The 20,406-nt window shown below is 50.0% G+C and overlaps 1 protein-coding gene across 2 annotated transcripts in view; it reads right to left on the bottom strand.

The window, feature by feature from the left end:
- Positions 1-15,674, bottom strand: part of RGS9 (regulator of G protein signaling 9) — a 69,110-nt gene extending 53,436 nt beyond the window's left edge. For both annotated transcript variants that reach the window (XM_055315354.1, XM_055315344.1), the window contains exons 1-3: positions 15,595-15,674; positions 5,413-5,509; positions 1,066-1,116 (exon numbers count right to left, since the gene is read on the bottom strand). In XM_055315354.1, the coding sequence (XP_055171329.1) occupies positions 1,066-1,116; positions 5,413-5,509; positions 15,595-15,651 (205 nt within the window). In that variant the 5' untranslated portion in view covers positions 15,652-15,674. The remainder of the gene's footprint in view (positions 1-1,065; positions 1,117-5,412; positions 5,510-15,594) is intronic.
- Positions 15,675-20,406: the final 4,732 nt, after the last annotated feature.

Here is a 20,406-nt window from a genome sequence, read left to right on the forward strand (position 1 = left end):
GCCCCAATGAAGCAGGTGTCTTTTCATCGATCACTGAGAAAGAATTCCACCTCTAGTTCTCCGGCCCAAGGACCCAACCCACATCCCATCCCATATCTCAGCCTTCAAAGCTGAGAAGACTTTCTCCCCAACCCTCCTTCTTACATCATGTCTCACTCCCTCTGTCATTGACAAGTCTCATTTTTTTATGCCTTGTTGTACCAAGTCTTTTTTCTAGTGGGAAGTCTGTTCCTTAGAGTCTCTCTGTTCCAATCCACCCCTCAAATCGCTGCAGACATCCTCGCTTACATATGATTATCATACATACTGCCATGTTCAAAAATCCCCCATGGCTTCCTATGACTTGTCTCCCAGATAAAACTTGGAATTTGCAGGGGCACCTGGGTGGCCCCAGTTGATTAAGCAGCTGACTTGTAACTTCGGCTCAGGTCAGGATCTTGGGGTCCTGGGATCGAGCCCCACATCTGGCTCAGTGCAGACTCTGCTTAGGACTCTCCCTCTCAGTCTGCCCTTCCCCCACCCGTGCACATGTGAGCGCATGCTCTTTCTCTCTCTCAAATATATAAATAAATCTTTAAAAAAAACAACAACAACTTGGAATTTGTAAACATGCCAGCTATAGTCCTACTCCTCCCCTGCCCTGCACACCCAGCTGAAGTCATGTCTCCCAATTTCCCCTCGTTCCCACTCCCTATCTCATTCATTCCATCTCTACACCACTGCTCTGGCTAGTGCCCCTCTGGGAAGACAGACCGTCGGGCTCCCCTCCGCAATTCCCAAGCATAACCTTCTTTTGAAATCAGCTATATGTGTGCATCACCCCCTCCAAGAATTCTGTCTTGGCTGATTCTTCCCCAATTATCCATTATTTACATGCTCTCCAGCCCCATTATCATGCCTTCACTTTTGATTCTGGTTGTTTTGCACATGAACGCCTTGTCTCTCCAATGTCCATTTCTCAGAGACAAAGGTTAAGCCTCCATTTCGTCTCTACCCTCCAGAAATTCATTGGTGGCGCTGCACACATGACCATCTTTGTTGACCGAGTGCCTGAGGAGCTCTCACCCAGATTGGAGATCCAAAGCCGCTGGGAGATCCACTGTAGAACATCACTTCCTGCAAACCAGAAGTATTTGGCCATCGTCAGAGCTTTCAAGCATACCCCCTGACCTCTACACCCTCCTCCACGCTGTTGCCTGAGTCTCTGCAGGGCTCAGCTGCGATCTCATCCCTCTTCTCCTTACAACTTTCAGGGACTCCTCTCCACTGCTCCCTACTATGTTCACTCCAAACCCTGCAGCCATGATTCAGGGTCATCCAAGATCTGACTTCATCCAGACTGCTAGTTTAACCTCCCACACACACCCTCAATCTTCACCTCTCTTGTAGTACTTCTTTTCTTACCTTACAACAATTGGTGCATTGACTGTCATTCAACAGATAAAAAGTAAATAGCCTAAGTCTTAACACTGAAAAAAAAAAAAAACAGACCCAAGGAATGCTGTCTGTGGGGCTCCAGATGGAGTCTGGTCACACAAGGGTAAGTCAGAGCAAGAGATGGGAGGAAAAGTGGGAATGAGCTAAGAGTGAGGGGATGGTTCTCCTACGCTCCCAAGTTCCCAGGCAGAACTCTGAGGAGTCAGAACATTCTAAATTCAGACCTGACCTGTCAGGTCACTGTGAAGGTATTTTGGTCAAAGCAGGATGAGGGGACATATTTGGTAACACTATGGGTTGACTTATAACTTTGGACAACGGGATGTGGACTCCACTTGGGAGTCTGCAAGTCTTAGGGGCTGGCCTGGGAACAATGCAGAGTGAGGACTGGTGGGGGCAGGGGGGAAGCAGGAGAGGCAGACAGGGATGAGATCAGGAGAGATCAGGACAGGGATCCCGGGGTGGCGCAGCGGTTTGGCGCCTGCCTTTGGCCCAGGGCGCAATCCTGGAGACCCGGGATCGAATCCCACGTCGGGCTCCCGGTGCATGGAGCCTGCTTCTCCCTCTGCCTATGTCTCTGCCTCTCTGTGTGTGTGTGTGTGACTATCATAAATAAATAAAAATTTTTAAAAATTTAAAAAAAAAGGAGAGATCAGGACACAAGCACCCCTCCCACCTGCCCCCCAAGTATTCAGCCTTATCTAAGGGCCAAAGCAAGCCAAGTTCCACCAATAATCTAAAACTGTTATAGGACCCCAAGGAAACTGTGTGCTTCCTCCTCACCCTGGGCCCTGCAGCCCCATAAGCAGAACAGGTTCCTTGTAGGAGGAGCCCAGTAGCATTTCCAAAGAAGGACAAGATGCCCTGGAACCAACCACCCCAATTCAGATGCCATCTTGCAAATACCAATGGCCATATTTTCCAGCAACTTCAGCCTGCTTTACAAAGGTCACATTGGGCCCCTGCCTGCACGGAGACTGACCCACAGAACATACTGAGAAGGAGGATCCGGGTCTGAGACACCATTGCCAATGTCCTTGTGGCTAGACTATTCCAAATGATACTTCTCTCCTCAGTGGTCGTGAAGGGGCATGTCTTCTGGGCCCCTCCAGAGAAGGCCCTTATAAGACCCACTCACTCTCCAGGCTTAATTACCTGGCCACAGCTAAGGGTGGACAACATGTGATTCTTACTTTCCTCTCTGCCCTGAGGCACAAATTGTCTCTGTCTATGCCCACATGCCCACCATTATTCCTTTCAGTGGGATCTCCTCTGCTGCTCTTTGTTTTATTCACCCCTGGTTGGCTTTTCTAAAGCAAAATTCTCCATCTAAGATCCTCCTTAAACTCCTAGGACTGGATGTTTTAGACTTTCCACCCCGGGTCCCCTTGAATGCCACTCAGAGGTATGCAGACTGAGAGAGAGAGAGACTCAGGCAGACAGCAGACTGATTAGCGCTCTCCACCAAGGAGCCAAGGGTTTTCTCATCCACTTGACTGCTTCCTAAAATAGACCAAATAAGATTACAGGGCCACCAGCATCTGCACCACATGGTGTATGCTAAGAGTGCAGTAGGCTCCCACGTCAGCCACCTTCATTCCCAGAGGTCTGGGTCACCTGCCATCCGAGGAGTTAGATGCTGATTACCCAATTTGTGTGCATTAATGCTGACGCAGGACCCAAGGCTTCTCCCTGAGTCCTGCTCCAGTGGCAGCCGAAATTCAGCCACACGAAACACAGCAGGGTGGGCCACCTCGCCCAGACCCAGGAGCCAAGGGTGCCCCGTGTGCAAGGAAAGAAAGTAGCTTATGTGCGCTGACCATGGATAAGGGGATGGACACCTGAGTCACATTGCTGGGGTCAGATCCAAGCTCAGCCATGTGCAAGTTTAGTGACAGGGACAGGTTGCTGAACCCTTCTGCTTGTCCATGGCCCCAGGTGCAAAATGCAGATGGTCATATCTACCCCAAACTTTATCATGGGTCTTAAGTGGCACAGTGTGGGAAACTGCTAGCTATCATCACACATCAAGCATCCATGCTGGCCGACCGTGTGCACAGGACTACCTCACTTAATTCCCGCAATCATTCTCTTACACAGGGATTGCTATTCCTGCTTTTAAAATGAGAAGATTAAGGGGTGCCTGCGTGGCTCAGTCTGTGAAGCATCTGCCTTCGACTCAGGTCATGATCCCAGGGTCCTGGGACCATTTGAGCCCCACACTGGGCTCCCTGCTCAGTGAGGAGTCTGCTTTTCCCTCTCACTCTGCTGCTCCCCTGCTTGTGTGTGTGGGAGTGTGCGTGCGCTTTCTCTCAAATAAATAAATAAAATATTTTAAAAATAATAAATAAAGTGAGATGATTAAGACAAGGGCTACACAGCTTTAAAAAGGCACCTGAAGGATTCAACCCCAGGGCACCTGACTCAACGTCCAGGACTCATTGCACAGTGCTCGAGGAGCACTGACTCATGCATTAAATAAATTTCTGTTAAACCTCCACCCTGACCAACAGCTATGCTAAGCCCTGGAGTTACCCAGATGAGCAAGACAAGATAGTTCCCCTTGAAGGGCTTCCCAATCCAGCAGAGAATTCAGGCCAGAATGAATGACAACCAGGAGCGGAGTGGGGGCAGGAGCAGGGATGCCTTCAGGAAGAACTGCCCCAGGGACATCTTAAACGCTGGGGGAAAGCAGAGCCACCTTGAGAAGTCTGCCCATCAATCCCTGCTCTTTGGATACCATGTGCTACTCTGGTTCCTAGCCTTTCCCAAGTGTGGCTCATCAGAGTTCCTTTTCCTTCTGTGAGCTACTCTGTCCCATTCCATCAATGGCTCTTTTGTTCCAACCAGCTGGGTTGATTTTCTGTTGCTTGCACTCCAGGAACCCTGAGCAACACTTTGCTGGCATGGGTACTCCTTCCAAGCAGACAGAAGGAAATGGGACACTGTTAGCCAGCTTGCCTCTGCCAAGACCAGGGCACCCTGAGTGAAAAATAGGTCATGGTGGGGAGAGAGTGCAGGGTCACAAGGAGTGGTGCAGAGTGGCGAGTCCCAGGCTGGTGCTTTGAAAATCTGTTTCTGAGGACAACTGTCTCATTAGGAAACATACTCTCCACTGAAAAACCAGAATCATAAAACACATACAACATATTAATCAAATTCATTCTTATTCTGCGATTCAGATCCCTTCTGCGGACATCCTCAAATGATGTTCCTTTATCCCACATCCAGAGAAAAGAGACTCTGGTGCCATCAACATGGGGTAGCTAAAGGTGTCAATAGGAATAAGAAAAGGGTAGAGCAGAGACCAATTTTTTTCTGCCAGATGTACTATTTTTTTTTAACACCACCTGATTTCATTAAAACAGGGCAAACAGAAAGTGACTGTTAAAGCTTTTTAAATGAACTCCTGGGAGGGATGGCTTCACAAAGTGACCTCCTGATTCCTTTTCTCCTTTTCCTTTTGACCCCTTCCCCAGAAGGAGGCTGTGGTCCAGAAATAAGCAAACTTACCCTATAAAAGGTTGTAAATTTTTCCAGTTCTGTGGGCCACAATTCAGTCTCTGCACAACTACCTGACTCTGTCATTGTAGTACAAAAGCAGCCAAAGATAATACATAAATAGGGATGTGGGGGGCACCTGGGTGGCTCAGTGGGTAAAGCGTCTGCCTTCAGCTCAAGTCATGACCCCAGGGTCCTGGGACGGAGACCCCCATTGGGATCCCTGCTCAGCAGGTAGTCTGCTTTTCCTTCTCCCTCTGCCCTCCCCTCTGCACATGCACGCACACTTGTGCGCGCGCTCTCTCTCTCTCTCAAAATAAATAAAATATTTTTAAAAATAAGAATGTGGATGTGTTCCAATAACACTTGATGTACAGATGCATGCCATAGGCTAAACTTGGACCTCCAGCTATAGACTGGCAACCTCTGCATGTGGACGGTTCCAGGCCAAGACTATGTCCCAAGATACATTACCTGTCATGGCGTGAGGGACACTGGTGACCAGAACCTTCTGGTTCTGCATTCTGACCCCCGTCTCCGGGTTCTGCATATCCTTCACTAAAGCTTCAATCTGCAAAACAGAACCAAAACCACTGGCTGACCAGAACTGATTCAAAAGCCAAGCAAGGCCCCTTTCTGCAGCATGGAGGGAGCAAAAGGTGCAAAGATGAATACAGCGAGCTTACCACCAGGAGCTTGCAACCTAGATGGACACTGAGGAAGCACAACACAACCAGATTCAGCATGTGCCTCCCAGACACAAACACCCTCACTGGGCGTGGGGAGCTCAGAGATGTGTGCTCCAATGTAGAGCTACTCACGGGCCCAGAGGGGGAAGTGAGACTCAGCCAATGAGGATTTTGCTGGACAGAAAGTGAGAAGACACAGGAGCCAACGTCCAGGGAGAGAGTGGCGCAGACACCAGGGGCAGATGAAACAGGAACAACAGGTAGGGGCCAGATCACCATGGGCCTTGAATGCCATTCCCAGAGCGTGAATTTTGCTCCAGCGGCAACTGCTGGGCAGTAGCATAATTCAGCCCAGGCTCAGGAAATGTGGCCCAAGACAGAGAGAAGAATGCTGAAGTATGAAGAAGTTTGATGTTTGAAGAAGGTGCAGAAAAGCGGGGAGATCCATGCGAAGCTACTGCAATGGTCCCAGCAAGAAATAGTGGGGCCCCCCCCACAACCACCCCCACCACCTCTGCCCCTTCTCAGGAGAGCAGCCAAAGAGAGTCTTTCAATTATTTTAGAACGTGTCACTCCTGTTCGGAACCTTGCAATGGCCATTTCCACTCAGAGACAATGGGAAAGCTCCCCTACTGGTCTGCATGGTTGGGACTTCTTCCTCCCTGACTCTTCTCCTACCACTGCCCCCCACCCCGGCTCCCTCCGATCCAAGCCACCCTGGCCACCTTGCTGTTCCCTGACCATGCCAAGCACAGAGCCAGCCTCCTGCCCCAGGGCCTTTGCTCTGGCTATTCCCTATGCCTGGACCATTCTTCCCTACGTAGCTAACTCACTCACCACCTTCTTCTGCTAACACCCTGACCATCGTACTTAACGCTACAACCTGGAACTCCACCCGTGGTATTCCTGTTCCCCTACTCACTTTCTCCATAGCACCCACCTTCTAACATAGGAAATTCTCTACCTACTGATTACCTTGCTTACTGTGTGTCTCCCTTGTCCCTAGAAAGCAAGCTCTTTAAGAGCAGGTGTCCTGTTTGCTGTTGTCCGATGCTGTTATTGTGCATGCTGGCACACTGCTGGACACGTAGGTTGTACTCACTAAGCAGCTGATGCATGAATTAATATATACATGAAGGCCGGGGCAGGGGAGATAGGAGGGCACTGCTCTTGGAGCTCTAGTTAACTCGAGTGAACTGTACTTGCAAGTGATTGACTTGTTCAGTGAGGGTGGCACTCCTGTGATCAGAGCCGCCAGTCACCAAAATAGAAAATGTAGGAAGTGCAAAGGAAGGAGCACTTTCTGAAAGCAAAAGCTTCTGCTTTTGGAATGCCGACTGAGAGAGCCACCACCGGGTCAGGCAGGTGACAGGAAACCGAATGTCCCAAGGGAAAGAGACAGGGATCAGAGCTATGGATTAGTCATGAATATCAGAGGGAGGGGTGAAGCAAAGAGAATCGGTGACCTGTCCAAGGAAGAGTGAGCTCCAGGAGGACATCCACGAGGATGGCCCTGATGCTCTGTATTTTTTTTTAATTTTATTAAGAAAAAAAATTTGTTTTCCACCTGAGAAAATTAAATGGAAGTGAATAAATAAATCTTTAAAAAAAAAAAAGAAAGAAAGGATGGGTTGGCACAGTTAAAAAAAAAAAAGATAAACCCAGATGTATCTCCTGTCAATGTTTACAATGAACACTGACAGGACCTCATGTATCAGAGGTTTCAAGCTTCACACTCCCCCAGGAAACCCCTCACCCATGAAGAAACCACACATTCCCCCAGCCTGCTGGGTGCTTGTGATGGTCAGCCAGTCATTCAACAACCAGCCAGTCATAATTGACTCTGGAAAACCATAGATAAGGCAATGCTGTCCCCAAGCCCAAGGAGCTCACTGTCTGGTGTGAGGGTGTGATGATGGACCAACATGGGAAGTATAATGACAAAGGTGAGATCAAGGTATGGTGAAGAACACTACAGTGCCAGGAGGGGGATCAGGAGTGGGGACTCCAGCAGCAAATCTTCAAAAGATGAATAGGAATCAGGCACCTGATCAGGCGGGGGGGACCAGGGCATTCCAGGCTCCGGGGACAGCAGGAGCAGAAGCACAGATTACCAATGGGCAAGTAGGAACGAAAATCTTCCCTGTCCTTCTCCATCCGGAAACCCTCTCCTGCATACAGCTGGATGTATCCCGGAGGGCCGTACCCCAAACCCAGCCTGTCCACAGTCTAGCCTACACCCAAACCAAAACAGGTCACTGACTCACCTGCTTCCCCTCAATGTAACGAACTCAGTTATATCATCATTATTCTCCTGCTTTTAAATGAAATAAGACTCTCCCACTCCGTACAGCCCTTTACAATTACCAGTCCTTTTAGACTTTGCACAGGGGCTGTGGTACAAAGAAAAGAAACCCACGGTTCTCACAGCTCTGTGGGGTTTCCTTTTTCTACTAACTGTGGGATTTCACTTAACCTCTCTACATGTCCTTTCTCTACCATAAAACGGGACACCAATAGTCTGTGCCCAAGTAATTGACACACTTTTGTAATCTCTTAGAATCCCATTAATTGTGTAAAAATACCTTATAGGGACAGATATGTTTTATACTCATAAAGATACATGAGCATAAAGATGAATACTTTATCAAGGCTCCTCGGTGGCTCAGTCGGTTGCCGCTCTGCTTTCTGCTCGGGTCATGATCCTGGGGTCCTGGGATCGAGCCCCACATCCATTGGGCTCCCTGCTCAGCAAGGAGTCTGCTTCTCCCTCACCCTCTGCCTCTTCTCCTCCCCCTCACACACACCCCCACCAGGTCATGAGCAAGCACTTCTCCCTCTTTAGATGCCTGGGAACAAAAACTCTATTCTCCTCGCCATTCAAATACAGGTATTTATTGAGCTTTATTAAGTGTGCAGCACTATGGCGGGTGATACAACAAGGTAAAAGAGGTCCATAGAGGGCTGGGAGGACATTTATATGAAAATAAAAAGTTAACTAAGATAAATGCTAGAGATCTGGGTGCAGAAAAAGCCCAGTTCAAATCCCTACTCAAGGTATAAGCTAGGTAAATCGCTGAAATTTCACTAAGACTCATTTCTCTGTAAAGAGAGATGACAATAGTACCTCTATCATCAGAGGGATGTCTTAAAGATTAACCAACATGAAGCGTTTAAAGCTCTTAGTATGGTGCTATGCACAGACTATTCAGCAGATAGCAAGTGCAGGCTGAATTAGGCACCGAATCACCAGGAAGGTGCCAACTGGAATAGAAGCCAAGAGATGAGAAGGATGGCTGAGAAGATCTCCAAAAAATGTGCATGGAGGGTGAACAGGATCTCCCTCGGGGGTGAGGAAGGGGCTCCCATCCAAGGGAGGCATGGCCTGAGAAGGCCCCGGGGTCCTCTAGGCAGAAAAGTGAAAAGATTGATCTTGGCACCCTCGGCATTGTCAGTGGCAACACAAGATGGTGCAGCTGCTTGGGAAACAGTATGAAGGTTCCTCCAAAAATCAAAAACAGGATTACCAGCAATCCCACTTCTGGGTGTATATGGCAAAGACTTGAAATCAGGATCTCAGAGAGATACGAGCACTACCGTATTGACGGCAGCAGGGCTCATGAACGCCAAGGCATGCCAACGGCCTAAATGTCCGTCAACAAATGAATAAGGAAAATGTGGCACAGGCATACAATGGAACACGAGTCAGCCTTTTAAAAAGAAGGAAACTCTGTGACAATAAGTGTGTGACAATAAGGATGAACCCAGAGAACATTTCACCAAGTGCCATAAGCCAGTCACAGAAGGACTGCATGATCCCACTTACATGGGGCACCTAAATTCATAGAATCAAAGAGTAGGATGGTGGTACCAGGGGCTCCGGGAAGGGAAACGGGGAGTTGCCAACCAACAAGCATCACATTTCAGCTAACCAAGGTGAATAAGCTCTAGAGATCTGCTGTGCAATATGGTTTGTACACTTCAGAATTTAAGGGGTAGATTCGCACAATAAGTGTTCTTACCATAATAAAACACAATGTTAAAAAGAATGATAGAGAGATTGACCCAGCTGCAGTGGAGGGGAACGGTCATGCTGGGGAGCAAGAATGAGTGCTTGTGCATCTGCCCACTTTCCCGGCTCACAGATTGTTCTGGAACAGAAACTATCCATTTCGGGTCCATTCAGAGCTGCCGTCCTCGGCCTTCTGCAGTGCCAGGGCCTGACACAATCTTGGCCACAGGGTCAGCGGAGAGCCTGCCGCAGCGAGGGAACAAAGGGACAAGGCCAGCACTTCCCTGGACATGGGGCCCCGAGGAGCTACAGTTTATGGGGTCACTCCTTCTGCAGTTCTCAACTAACCATGAGCCTTGGATTTATAGGCCACTCCAGCAAGTGCCCGATTTTCTGACACAAGGACTCAGGCCTCCTCCATTCCCACATTAGCTGCCAGATGAAATCCCATATTTATTCAAAAACTTTTTGGATGAAACAGCAATGTTTCATAGAAACAGGGGGCCCAGATATTGAAGAAATAGAAATTGCCTTATGAGTTGGAAATCTGAGTTCCTCGGATAGAAAGTCAGTGGATTGGATTCTTTCTTGTCACATTAAAAAAAAAAATCTAGTTATAAAGAGTTTGAAAATAATCTTCAGGGGAGGAATAATGAGAGTTATTTTAAAAACACAATGAGGGGAGTCACATTTCTTTGCAGCAGGTGTGTCACCCTTCACAGAAAAAAAAGGGCCGGTGGGAGGAGGGAGCGTTACATGAACCTCGAGGACATTTCGAGGGCGTTCAGCCCAGTGCAATTCCACTCAAGTTTCCTTAGAACTTTCCTCACATAAAGTCCTCTGAGGGGTCTCCCCAGTCACCCAAGGAAACAGTGAGAGCCTCTCACTGGTATGGGCTGAACTGTGTCCCTCAAAACTTACATGTTGAACCCATAATCCCCAGTACCTCAGAATGTGAGTGGTAATTAAGGTAAAATGAGGTCATCAGGTGGATCCTAATCCAATAGGGCTGTGTGCTTATGAGAGGAGATTAGGATGCAGACGCACACGGAGGGAAGGTCAGGTGAGGACACGGGGAGAAGGCGGCTGCCTGCGAGCCAAGGAGAGAGGCCTCAGAGGAAACCAACCTTGCCCACATCTGGTGTTGGGTTTCCAGCCTCCAGAGCTGTGAGGAAAGAAATTCCTGTTGTTTAAGCCACAGGGCCCCCCATACTTTGTCATGGTGGCCCGAAAAAAAGAGTAGACTCTGTGTTCTATTCATCCAGCCCAAGAGAAAAACCCCTTTGCCCATCGCAGAGAGGAGAGAATCCCAACCATTTCCAAGTTCTCCAGAGAGCCGGCAAGAAGCCCTGGCCTTTCTACTCCAAATAGCTGCCAACTGTCACACCTCCCCCTGGTGTTCCGTGGGCGTCCCCCGGGAGATGAGGAAGAGGCCGGCCTTCCCCACCCGCAAATGTCAAGCCCACTCCCAACCAGACTCAGCCAACTCTCATTCCCCGGCACGGATAAATGCCGCACAACCAGGCCACCCATGACCCCGTGTTGGGGGACAGTGGCGGGAGGAGGGTGCCGGCCCCACATCTCCTCTCTCAGAAGCCAACGTGCTGCGACGTGACTGCAGGTATGCCAGGGAACCCCAATATCACAGAGGAGCAGACACGATGGCTCTGATGGCCCCGACAGCCCACCCTGCACGCCCACGCTGCTCCTCACATTAAGGAGCTGTCACTCACTGTGCAAGATCTCTGGGCTAGAATTTTCCTTCCAGCCGGAGAAGGCTCCCAGGGGGATGATAATAATCAGTCCTTCTCTCTACACAAAGATAGGCGGAGTGACCCAGAACCACAGGGTTGTTTTGCTAACAGAGAGAAGGTGCTCCTGCTAACAAGCCTGGCCACACACAGGCCAGCTGCCCCCCTGCCACCTCACCCCGCCGTTGCATGCACCCTCCTGAGCCCCATACCCTCATCAGTACTCAGTGGTCGTCCCCCAAATCCTCCTCTTCCCATCTTGGTCGAGGCCTGGGAAGCATTCTAGATAGCCCCAGACAATAGCAGCCAACTTCCACGGACTCTGCTTTTTTCCTGAGATGAGTCTTACCTGCCCACTGAATCCTGCCTCGTGGGACCCTCGAACCTCCCCTCTGGACCGTCAGGCTCTGCCTGTCTGGCTTCTGCCTTTCAACAGGCACATCTCCAGCCTCCTGTGTGACCCCCAGCTCAGGGTCCCCAACCACAGCACTACTGACATTTGGGGTCCAGGCCATTCTTCATTGTAGTGCCAGCTGTCCCGGGCATTGAGGGACGGCAAGCAGCCCCCCTACCTTTCTTTACCCACTGGATGCCAGTAGCACCCTCGTCTCCAGATGTGACAACCCCAAATGTCTCCAAATGTTGCCAAACAGTCCCAGGACCTCTCACTTCAGCTGTACAGTCAAATCGCCTGGAAGCTTTTTTTAAAAAAAAAAAAAAAAAAACTCCAATGGTTGGGTTCCATTGCGCTTAATTATTCGATTACCTGGTAAGCAAATCAGAAACCCTAAGGATGGGGACTTGATATCAACATACTGTTAGGTGCAGCCAGCATAGAGGAGCACCCGGACCCTCGAATCACAATCGTCCTTCGAGCACGTAAACAGACTCATTTTAAAACATCAAACAGCTTCTCCCTGAATGCAGAAAGCATCCAACTCCTCAGCACAACGTCCAAAGCCCCCGGTTCTGGGCTCCTAACATCCATTAACTCTTGCCACCCCAGGCCCTGACGTCTCGCCCACACCAGAGTGCTGTTTCACACATCTGCATTTTGTATCTCCCTGAACAGTCACTCATCTTCCCGTCCTCCTGGCAAAGAAAACTCAACTCAGTTACAACCCCCTCATGACACCTGTCCTGATCCCCCCCCACGCCAGGCAGAACTGACCGTCCCCCACTTGGTGTGATACGTATATGCATATCTTTGTGTGTGTATATATATATATCTCCTCTCACAAGGTCTACCATGACCTTGGTAACACGTCTCTCCTTATTTATGCATCTGTCTTTCTGGGAGGAAGGGGCCGTGTCTTAATCCCTACAGTGTCTCTGGCATCTGGCTCAGCGCCTAGCACATCAGTGCACAATTATGTACGCATGTTGAATGAAATGACACAAACAAAAAGACACAAAAAAAAGGTATGGAGCTGCCCACACCTCCTAATATTTCTGTTTCCGCACTCCCTTCCCAAGCAAAGGCAGATGTCAGGAGCCACACCAGAAAGCATGGTATCTAACCAAAGGCTTCTTCTCCACATGGCACCAAGAGAGTCAATGCCATGGTGTGTCCCAAGAGCAGCAACAACCGGCACTGGCTGGGATGGTGATCTGGAAATCACAGAGGGGACAGGCCAGCACTAGGACAGGAGCCCACGCATGCTACAGCCATAGGGAGTGGCCCATCGTGTGTCACACACACACTCTCTCATACAATACATGCCATTCCCTCTGCCTAGAACATCCTTCTCTTTCTCTGCCTAGAAACCCCATTTATCCTTGGGTTCTCGGCAATACATCCCCCATGCACTTAAATCAGGCTTTCCCACAGCCTCCACTCCACCCCAAGCCCATAGCATAGTATCACATTTGGCAACAGATGACGAGCAGTTCTGTATTTTTCCTGGTTCCATCACTTAGTGGCTATATGGCTGGGGCAAGTCACCTCTCTGACCTTTAATTTCCTCTTCTGTAAATGGTGATGATAATGTTTGTCTTGTGGACCAGATGGGATAATGCACATACGTCCCCACTACGGGGACACAGCACACTTTATAAATACTCGTTGAATATTTCAATGACTATTCCTTGAGCGGTGAATGACCTGGCACCCATGTCCACATTCCTTTGGTCTGGGTCCTTCTCCAGAAAGCTGGACATCTAGTTCAGCTGGCTCATTGTCAAGGACCTCCCCACCCCCACCCCCGCCCCAGAGCAGGGCTCCTGAGTACAGCTCTAAGGAGCTCTGTGACCTGACTGGGGGCCCCAGAATACACAACAGGCAGGTCCCTCCCCACAAGGCAAAGGGAAAAAGCCATCCTGGATGTGTGGGCAGGGTCTGTGGGGCAGAGAAGGAAGTGGCTCTGCTCCAGGGGCTGGGAAGAACCAGCCTTCCCAGAGGAGGAGTGGGAAGTTGGCAGGTGAGAAGGGGGAAAAGAGTGTTCCCAGGAGAGGAACCTGGGTATGAAAGGGCACAGGGTTCCTAGAAAGGTAGGGAGGCTGTCGAGGCCAGATTCCACGTACTATGGCTTCTTTGTTTTGTTTTCCTGGAGAGCAGGTGTAGAGGGCCCGTGGAAGGTAAAGAGATGGAGAGATGAGTGGAAGCAGGATCCCGAGTGGCTGAGCTGAGCAGGTTACACTTTATCTTGCGAACATGAGAAGCCAGTGGAAGGGTTTAGGTTGAGGAGATCGGCATTCGTTTAGGAAAGAAAATCAATGTGTTTATGAAGCATGTTGTAGAGGTAGGCAGGCTGGGGGTGGGGTGGGTAGTGGAGGGAGGCTGGAAACCACGACACCAGTCAGAAGGCCAGGTAAAGAGACGAAAATCTCCCAGATAACAGTCACGATGGAAAAGAGTGTCGAGATTCAGAACACAGAATGTCTCCAGACAATTGCTCTCTGAGCCTCTCCACAAGCCAGGGCTGCCCTGCTGTCTGGGAGAAGAAGGCAGTGCTGGAAAGATCCTGGAAGATGATTTATGGCTCTCAGATATCAGACGCAGATGGTTTCTCCTGCTTTTAGGAACTGGGGTCTGCAATACAGGCTCAGAGGGTTCTAAGTGAGACAACACTCCACCTCTCTGCTTTATGGACAATCCTCACACCTCTACTACCTGGAATACTTCACAAGCTTCTTGAAGCAGGTAGACCGTGTGTGACCCACTGTGTCCACAGGGTATCCATCCGGGGGGGTGCCTGGGACTGTGCAGGTTTTAGCATTGAAAGCCCTGGCCAAATCAGGACAGTCACCAACTACACCAGTTTGCCAAGCTCCAAGGGCTCAAGGCAGGGCTCTTAACTGTCACAAAGCATTCAGCTAATTCTACTCAACAAGATAAGCCTCAAAAGGCGTCCGCTGCACTGTGAAATATGGCTGTAGATGGAATGAAGAGTGAGCAAGAGATCTGGGACCTAACCTTCGTCCATCCCCCCGACACCAGTCATCTCAAAAGTCCAGTTCGAACCCAACGCATCACCCCACCAGGTACATGCCACATCCCAAGCACCCCCCGGGGGTGGATACCCTGTGCCGGGCCACTTGCTCTGAGAAAGCCTTTGCAATGGAAGGGAAAGGCTCTGAGTTCTGCTGCCCGCACAGACAGACCCGAGATCCACCAATACACACACCTGAACGAGGCATCTAGGGGCGCTGAGAGCAAGGTGTCCCTTTATCCTACAAATCACACCATCTTTGTGCGGTCTCTGGGTACACACCACACACACACCACACACACACACACACACACACACACACTCTTGGGGGTTAGAGAAATGGCAAAAATGTTAATTCGACATCTGGGAGCCTTATGGTAATGCCACGATCCTCTCTCACACCTGACACAGCCTCGGCCGAGCCGCCTTCCGGCGCCCTCCTCTCCAGAGTAACAGGTTGTCTGCAGCGGCCAGCGGACCATCGCCCCTGGCTTCAGAGTCTCCGCTACAAACAGGTGCCGTGGACCTCTAACCATCAGCCTCTACAACACACGCGAGCGTGCACACACGCACACACGGAGCAAATAAGTCATTTAATAACAGCGAGCAGCACTCCCAGCCCCCAGGGTGCCCTCCACTCCCGGCCCGCGCCCCGCGCCTCCCCAGCATCTCCGCGCACACTTCCCGGAGTTGGGGCCCCGCGCACCCCGCACCCCGCGCACCCCGCACCCCGCGCCCCGCGCCCCGCGCCCAGGCCCCCCGACCGCGCTCACCTTCTGCAGAAATGCCATCCTCGGCCTGTACTGCTGGCCTTGGTGCCGGATCGTCATCCTGGACCCCGCGCCGAGTCAGAGCCAGGACGCCCGCGGCCGGCAGCAGGGGAAGCCCCCGGCGAAGGCGGCCGCCAGCCCCGCACGCGCCGCGGCGTCCCCGGGGGAGGAGGGCGGCCCCGAGCGCGGGGCGGGGGCGGGAGCGGGGGCGGCGGCCGCGGGAGGCGGGAGGCGGGGGCGGGGGGCGAGAGGCGGGAGGCGGGGGGAGCCCCTCCACCGGGCCTCGGCCCCCGCCCCCGCCCCGGGAAAGCCGCGGGGCCCCGCCAGCCAATCAGCGCGCCGCGCCGCGGGCTCATTAGCATGCGCTGCGCTGCGCCGCGCCCACCTGCCGCCAGGGGGCGGGGCCCGACGCCCGGGGGCCCCCGCGGAGCCGCAGGTGAGCCCCGCGGTCCCGGGCGCCGCCGGGGGAGGCTCGGTCGCAGACAGCCGGCTTGTCACCTGGGGCAGAGGTGAGACAAAGCAGCCTCACTGATGAGCGCGGTGGAAAACGCGGTCTTAACCATCCCAGCTCTGCCGCCAGCCGGCTGGGCAACCTTGGGCAAGTTTCGTAAATTCTAAGCCTTAATTTCCTTACCTGGAAGCTAAAAAAATTTAAAAATTGGAATGTGATACCCAACACCCGGGTTGCTACATCACCTAATGGGGAAATGTGTAACAACACAACGCTTGGTCCTCTACAAATGTGTAGCAGTGTTTAGGGAGATAGATCATAAGTGGATTGGTGAGGTATTGAGGAGGGAGGGAGGGAGGGAGGAAGGGAGGGAAGGAAGGAAGGAAGGAAGGAAGGAAGGAAGGAAGGAAGGAAGGAAGGAAGGAAGGAAGGAAGGAGGGAGGGAGGGAAGGAAAGACACAGTTGCTTCTGGGTCAGTTGCCTGATCTAAATGATCTAAGCAAACTTATATTTTCCTTCTCTGGTCCTTAGTTTTTTGGTTTTTTTAGTTTGTTTGTTTGTTTTTTAATTTTATTTATTTGTGATAGTCACATAGAGAGAAAGAGAGAGGCAGAGATATAGGCAGAGGGAGAAGCAGGCTCCATGCACCGGGAGCCCGACGTGGGATTCGATCCTGGGTTTCCAGGATCACGCCCTGGGCCAAAGGCAGGCGCTAAACCACTGCACCACCCAGGGATCCCCTTCTCTGTTCCTTAGTTAGAGTTTTCATATCTAGAAAATGAAAAAATGACCTTCCTAAGTAATCAGCAAGACTCTTCGTCTGTGAAGCTTCTTATTTTTTCATATTAGCTGGATGGCGATCAATTGTGGCAGATAAAATGTTCGAGTTGGAAGGAGAACAATAAGAAGTTTGGCTCAGGAAAGCACACCAATTAGTGTCCCTTCAAGGCAGTGGTTCTTATCCATATTTTTGGTCACACATGTAAGATGAAAGCTATGGACACTGTCTCAGGAAACATGCTCAAGGGCACATGGGTGCACATACGGGTGCACATACAAAACACACACATCTACACAACGCTGACTCAAGTTTGCAAACAATTTTAAGGGGTCCATGGCTGGTCCCCTCTGAGAGTGGTCTGCAACTCCCTTTTGCTTTCGAGAATCCAGGACCCAACAGGTGTCCATCCATGCAGAAGACCAGAGATCCTACAAAGCAAACCAGGCCACTGGGAAGTATGTTCCTGGTGTGAACTACAACCCAAGAAAAGTGCTAGAATATCTGTATTTAAATATGACTTTTTTTTAATAGAGTTATTGGACCTGAACTTACTTAGAACACACCCTGGAATATGCTGGAGCAGATGAACTATGAGTTTCCTTCCACTTTTGATGTTCCTAAGCAGAAAGGAGGAAAACGGCTTTCCTATGTTCAAGGATGAGAGAACTTAAATGATTTAGGAGCAAAACAGGACAAATACTTGAGATTTTGCTCAATAATAGGCTAGGAGTGACTACACGATGCCTGCCAATCTCTTCATCCCTTCTATTAGGCCCTGCACACTGAGCAACCTTGCTTTGTGGGATCCACCCACCCTGAGCACATTGGACCAGGGATGCTGAGGATGTGACCTGGCAGCTGGTCCCTGCTCAGGCTGTGGCCATGATATGGATCTGAAAAGCTTAGATGAGATTGCTTGATTATTACCTTCACAAATGTCATCTTGAGTCAGAGAGAAGTCAAGTCAGGGCCAGAAGCTGAGGCCAAGTTCAAGGTGAAGTTTTAAGGAAACAAACGAAAGTTGAGTGGAGGACGGCCCTTTGGAAAAAAGAAGCAAAGAAACTAAACAGGCTTTAGGAGCAGAGAAGGGGCCATGAAGCTGACAGAGAAGTCTCTAGGGCTAACCTGACTCCCTGCCTTTCCAAGGGCACATGAATCTCCACAAATCCTCTTACATATCTTGAGTCTTTGCTTCTTGCAACCGGAGAGGCTTAAATATGTAATGTGGTGTCAAAACTTGAGAGACAATGTCCTGAAAGAAAAGAATATATTTAATTCACCTATTCATTTAAACAACAAAATATTGCAGGCCAGGCCTTGTGCCAGAGCAGAATATGATCCAGTCCCCGTCAAGGAGATCATGGGGTAATGGGGGAGAACTTGAACAAAAATATGTTATAAACCAAATCTATACATAATGGCGGTCCAGTCAGTGCAACACAGAATTTTGTAGAAGGGCACTTTATGCAGCCTGAGTGGAAGAGATCAGAGAGACTTCCTAGAAAAGGAGTCCTAAAAGAAAAAGGGGTCACTGCTGGTACATCAGACTACAGCCAAAGAATAGGCACAGAGGCAAGGATTAGCATAGTTTGAGGAGGGTGGTAAGGAATGCATTGGACACAAGGTCACGGGAGACTGGGAAAAGGGAAGTGGGCATGAATCAGACAATAGTTGGCTTTGGGTCAGGGATTAAACAGGGGAAGAGAGGGAACTTTCTGGAGTGATAGAAATGTTCTATATCTTAACAGGAATAGTGGTAACACAGGTAAATAAGGTTGTCAAAACTCATCCAACTGTACTCTTAAAATTGGGTCATGATATGGTCTATAAACCATACCTCAATAAAAGGATGGACTCTCAAAAGCAAATATTATCTTGCAAAATGGTAGAGGGACATGGTACAAAAATCAGCTCCTCCCATGACTCAGTCAGGTAAGTGAACATTCCATCATCATCATCGTCACCGTTGTCACCAGTGTCATCAAAGTCCTCCTCCTCATTAACAAAGGGGTGTTGTTCAGGGCCTAAATCGGGATCATGTTGCCCTGGATACCATTCAATATGATCTATGGACCTGAACCTTGTCCCCTGTAGGATAAACCTTATCCAGGCACAATGGTCATCCCTATGGCAGTGTCCCTTAAAAGCCAGGTCTAAGGTCACCTCCCAGTAAAATGTCCCCGGCCAGCTCAACAGTTTACCTCAGTTCACTGTTCTAAGTGCTGAGGAGATAAGACTTTAGAAAGCCATGCTCCCAGCTCCCAGATCAGGAAAGGAGTCAGAATGTTAGATAGTTTATTCCCACATGATGGATATATCATATCACTTCCAGGTAAAGACATCATGAAGGTTCTTCTCAGAGGTGGGGCAGGGTTAAGGTAACTCCTAAAAGATGTCAAGGCACCCAGAGAATGACAAACATGGAAACCACTGCTATTATCCAGGAGCACCTGGGTGGCTTGGTTGGTTAAGCATCTGCCTTCAGCTCAGGTCATAATCCCAGGACCCTGGGATCTAGCCTGGCATCCATGGGGCTCCCCGCTCAGCGGGGAGCTTGCTTCTCCCTCTTCCTTTGCTGCTCCTCTTGCTTGTCCTCTGCCAAATAAATAAATAAAATATTTTTTAAAAACACACACACACAAAGAAAGAAACCACTGTTACTATCCAGACAAAAAGGCCTGGGAGGCCAGAGCCCCACTGGAAGGGCTGCCTTGTGGAGCTGTCATCTTAGAGGGACACAGCCATTGCTAGATAGGATGCCAGAAGAATACTCTGACTTGCTCTCCTCCTGATGCCTCCCATTGCTCAGTTCTGACCAGAAGCCAGGGGGCAGCGGAGCCTGGATTATGCATCCTGTTGGGGTCAGCCTGCTGGGGTCAGCCTCCTGGAGCACAAAGCCATGCAGACGAGGGCAAAGGATTCAGAGGTGGGAGGGACATGGGGTAGGTAAACTGTGAAATAGCATGACGTGCTAAATGTCTTTGATAACACAGAAGCCCAGAGGCTAGTTCTCGGAGTTGATCCTGTGTCCCCTACCCCCAGAGTTGATCCTATGTCCCCTAGTAACAGCCCCTCCCCTACCTACACAGATGTCTCCCTGACTCAGACAGAAATCATGTTGAATTCATCTGACTTCCTGGCCAACTACCCCTTGTTTGCATTTCATATAATTTTGTCTTGTTTGAATTTGTTATGAGGATAGCATTTGCAATCCTACCAAATCATTTAGAGAAAAAACATCTTACATGCATGAATGTTTCTTCCTAGCACCTGCTAGAGAGGCAATAGCTCATGAAAATATATTCTGTAGGGAAACCAGAGGCCCTTCTTTTCCCACAGTGAGCCTACCAGACCAGCCAGATAGAATCTTTCTGTGCACCCATTGGTCAGCTCTGGTTCAGTAATAAAGCGAAGTGTGGGTGAAACACACACCCCCTTCTCTCTGTACTTTCACCTTCAACACAAAGAAACTATTTTAGACCTCAGCAAGCTGGCCACACCTGGTGGCTCTGGCTGTTTGATTGGGGAGAGTGGAAGAAAAAGACTTGGAACCTTTGTGGAAGGTTTCCTGCCTCTTCCACAT

Source organism: Nyctereutes procyonoides, unplaced genomic scaffold (assembly GCF_905146905.1).
Source record: "Nyctereutes procyonoides isolate TBG_1078 unplaced genomic scaffold, NYPRO_anot_genome, whole genome shotgun sequence".
Taxonomy (NCBI): Eukaryota; Metazoa; Chordata; class Mammalia; order Carnivora; family Canidae; genus Nyctereutes; species Nyctereutes procyonoides.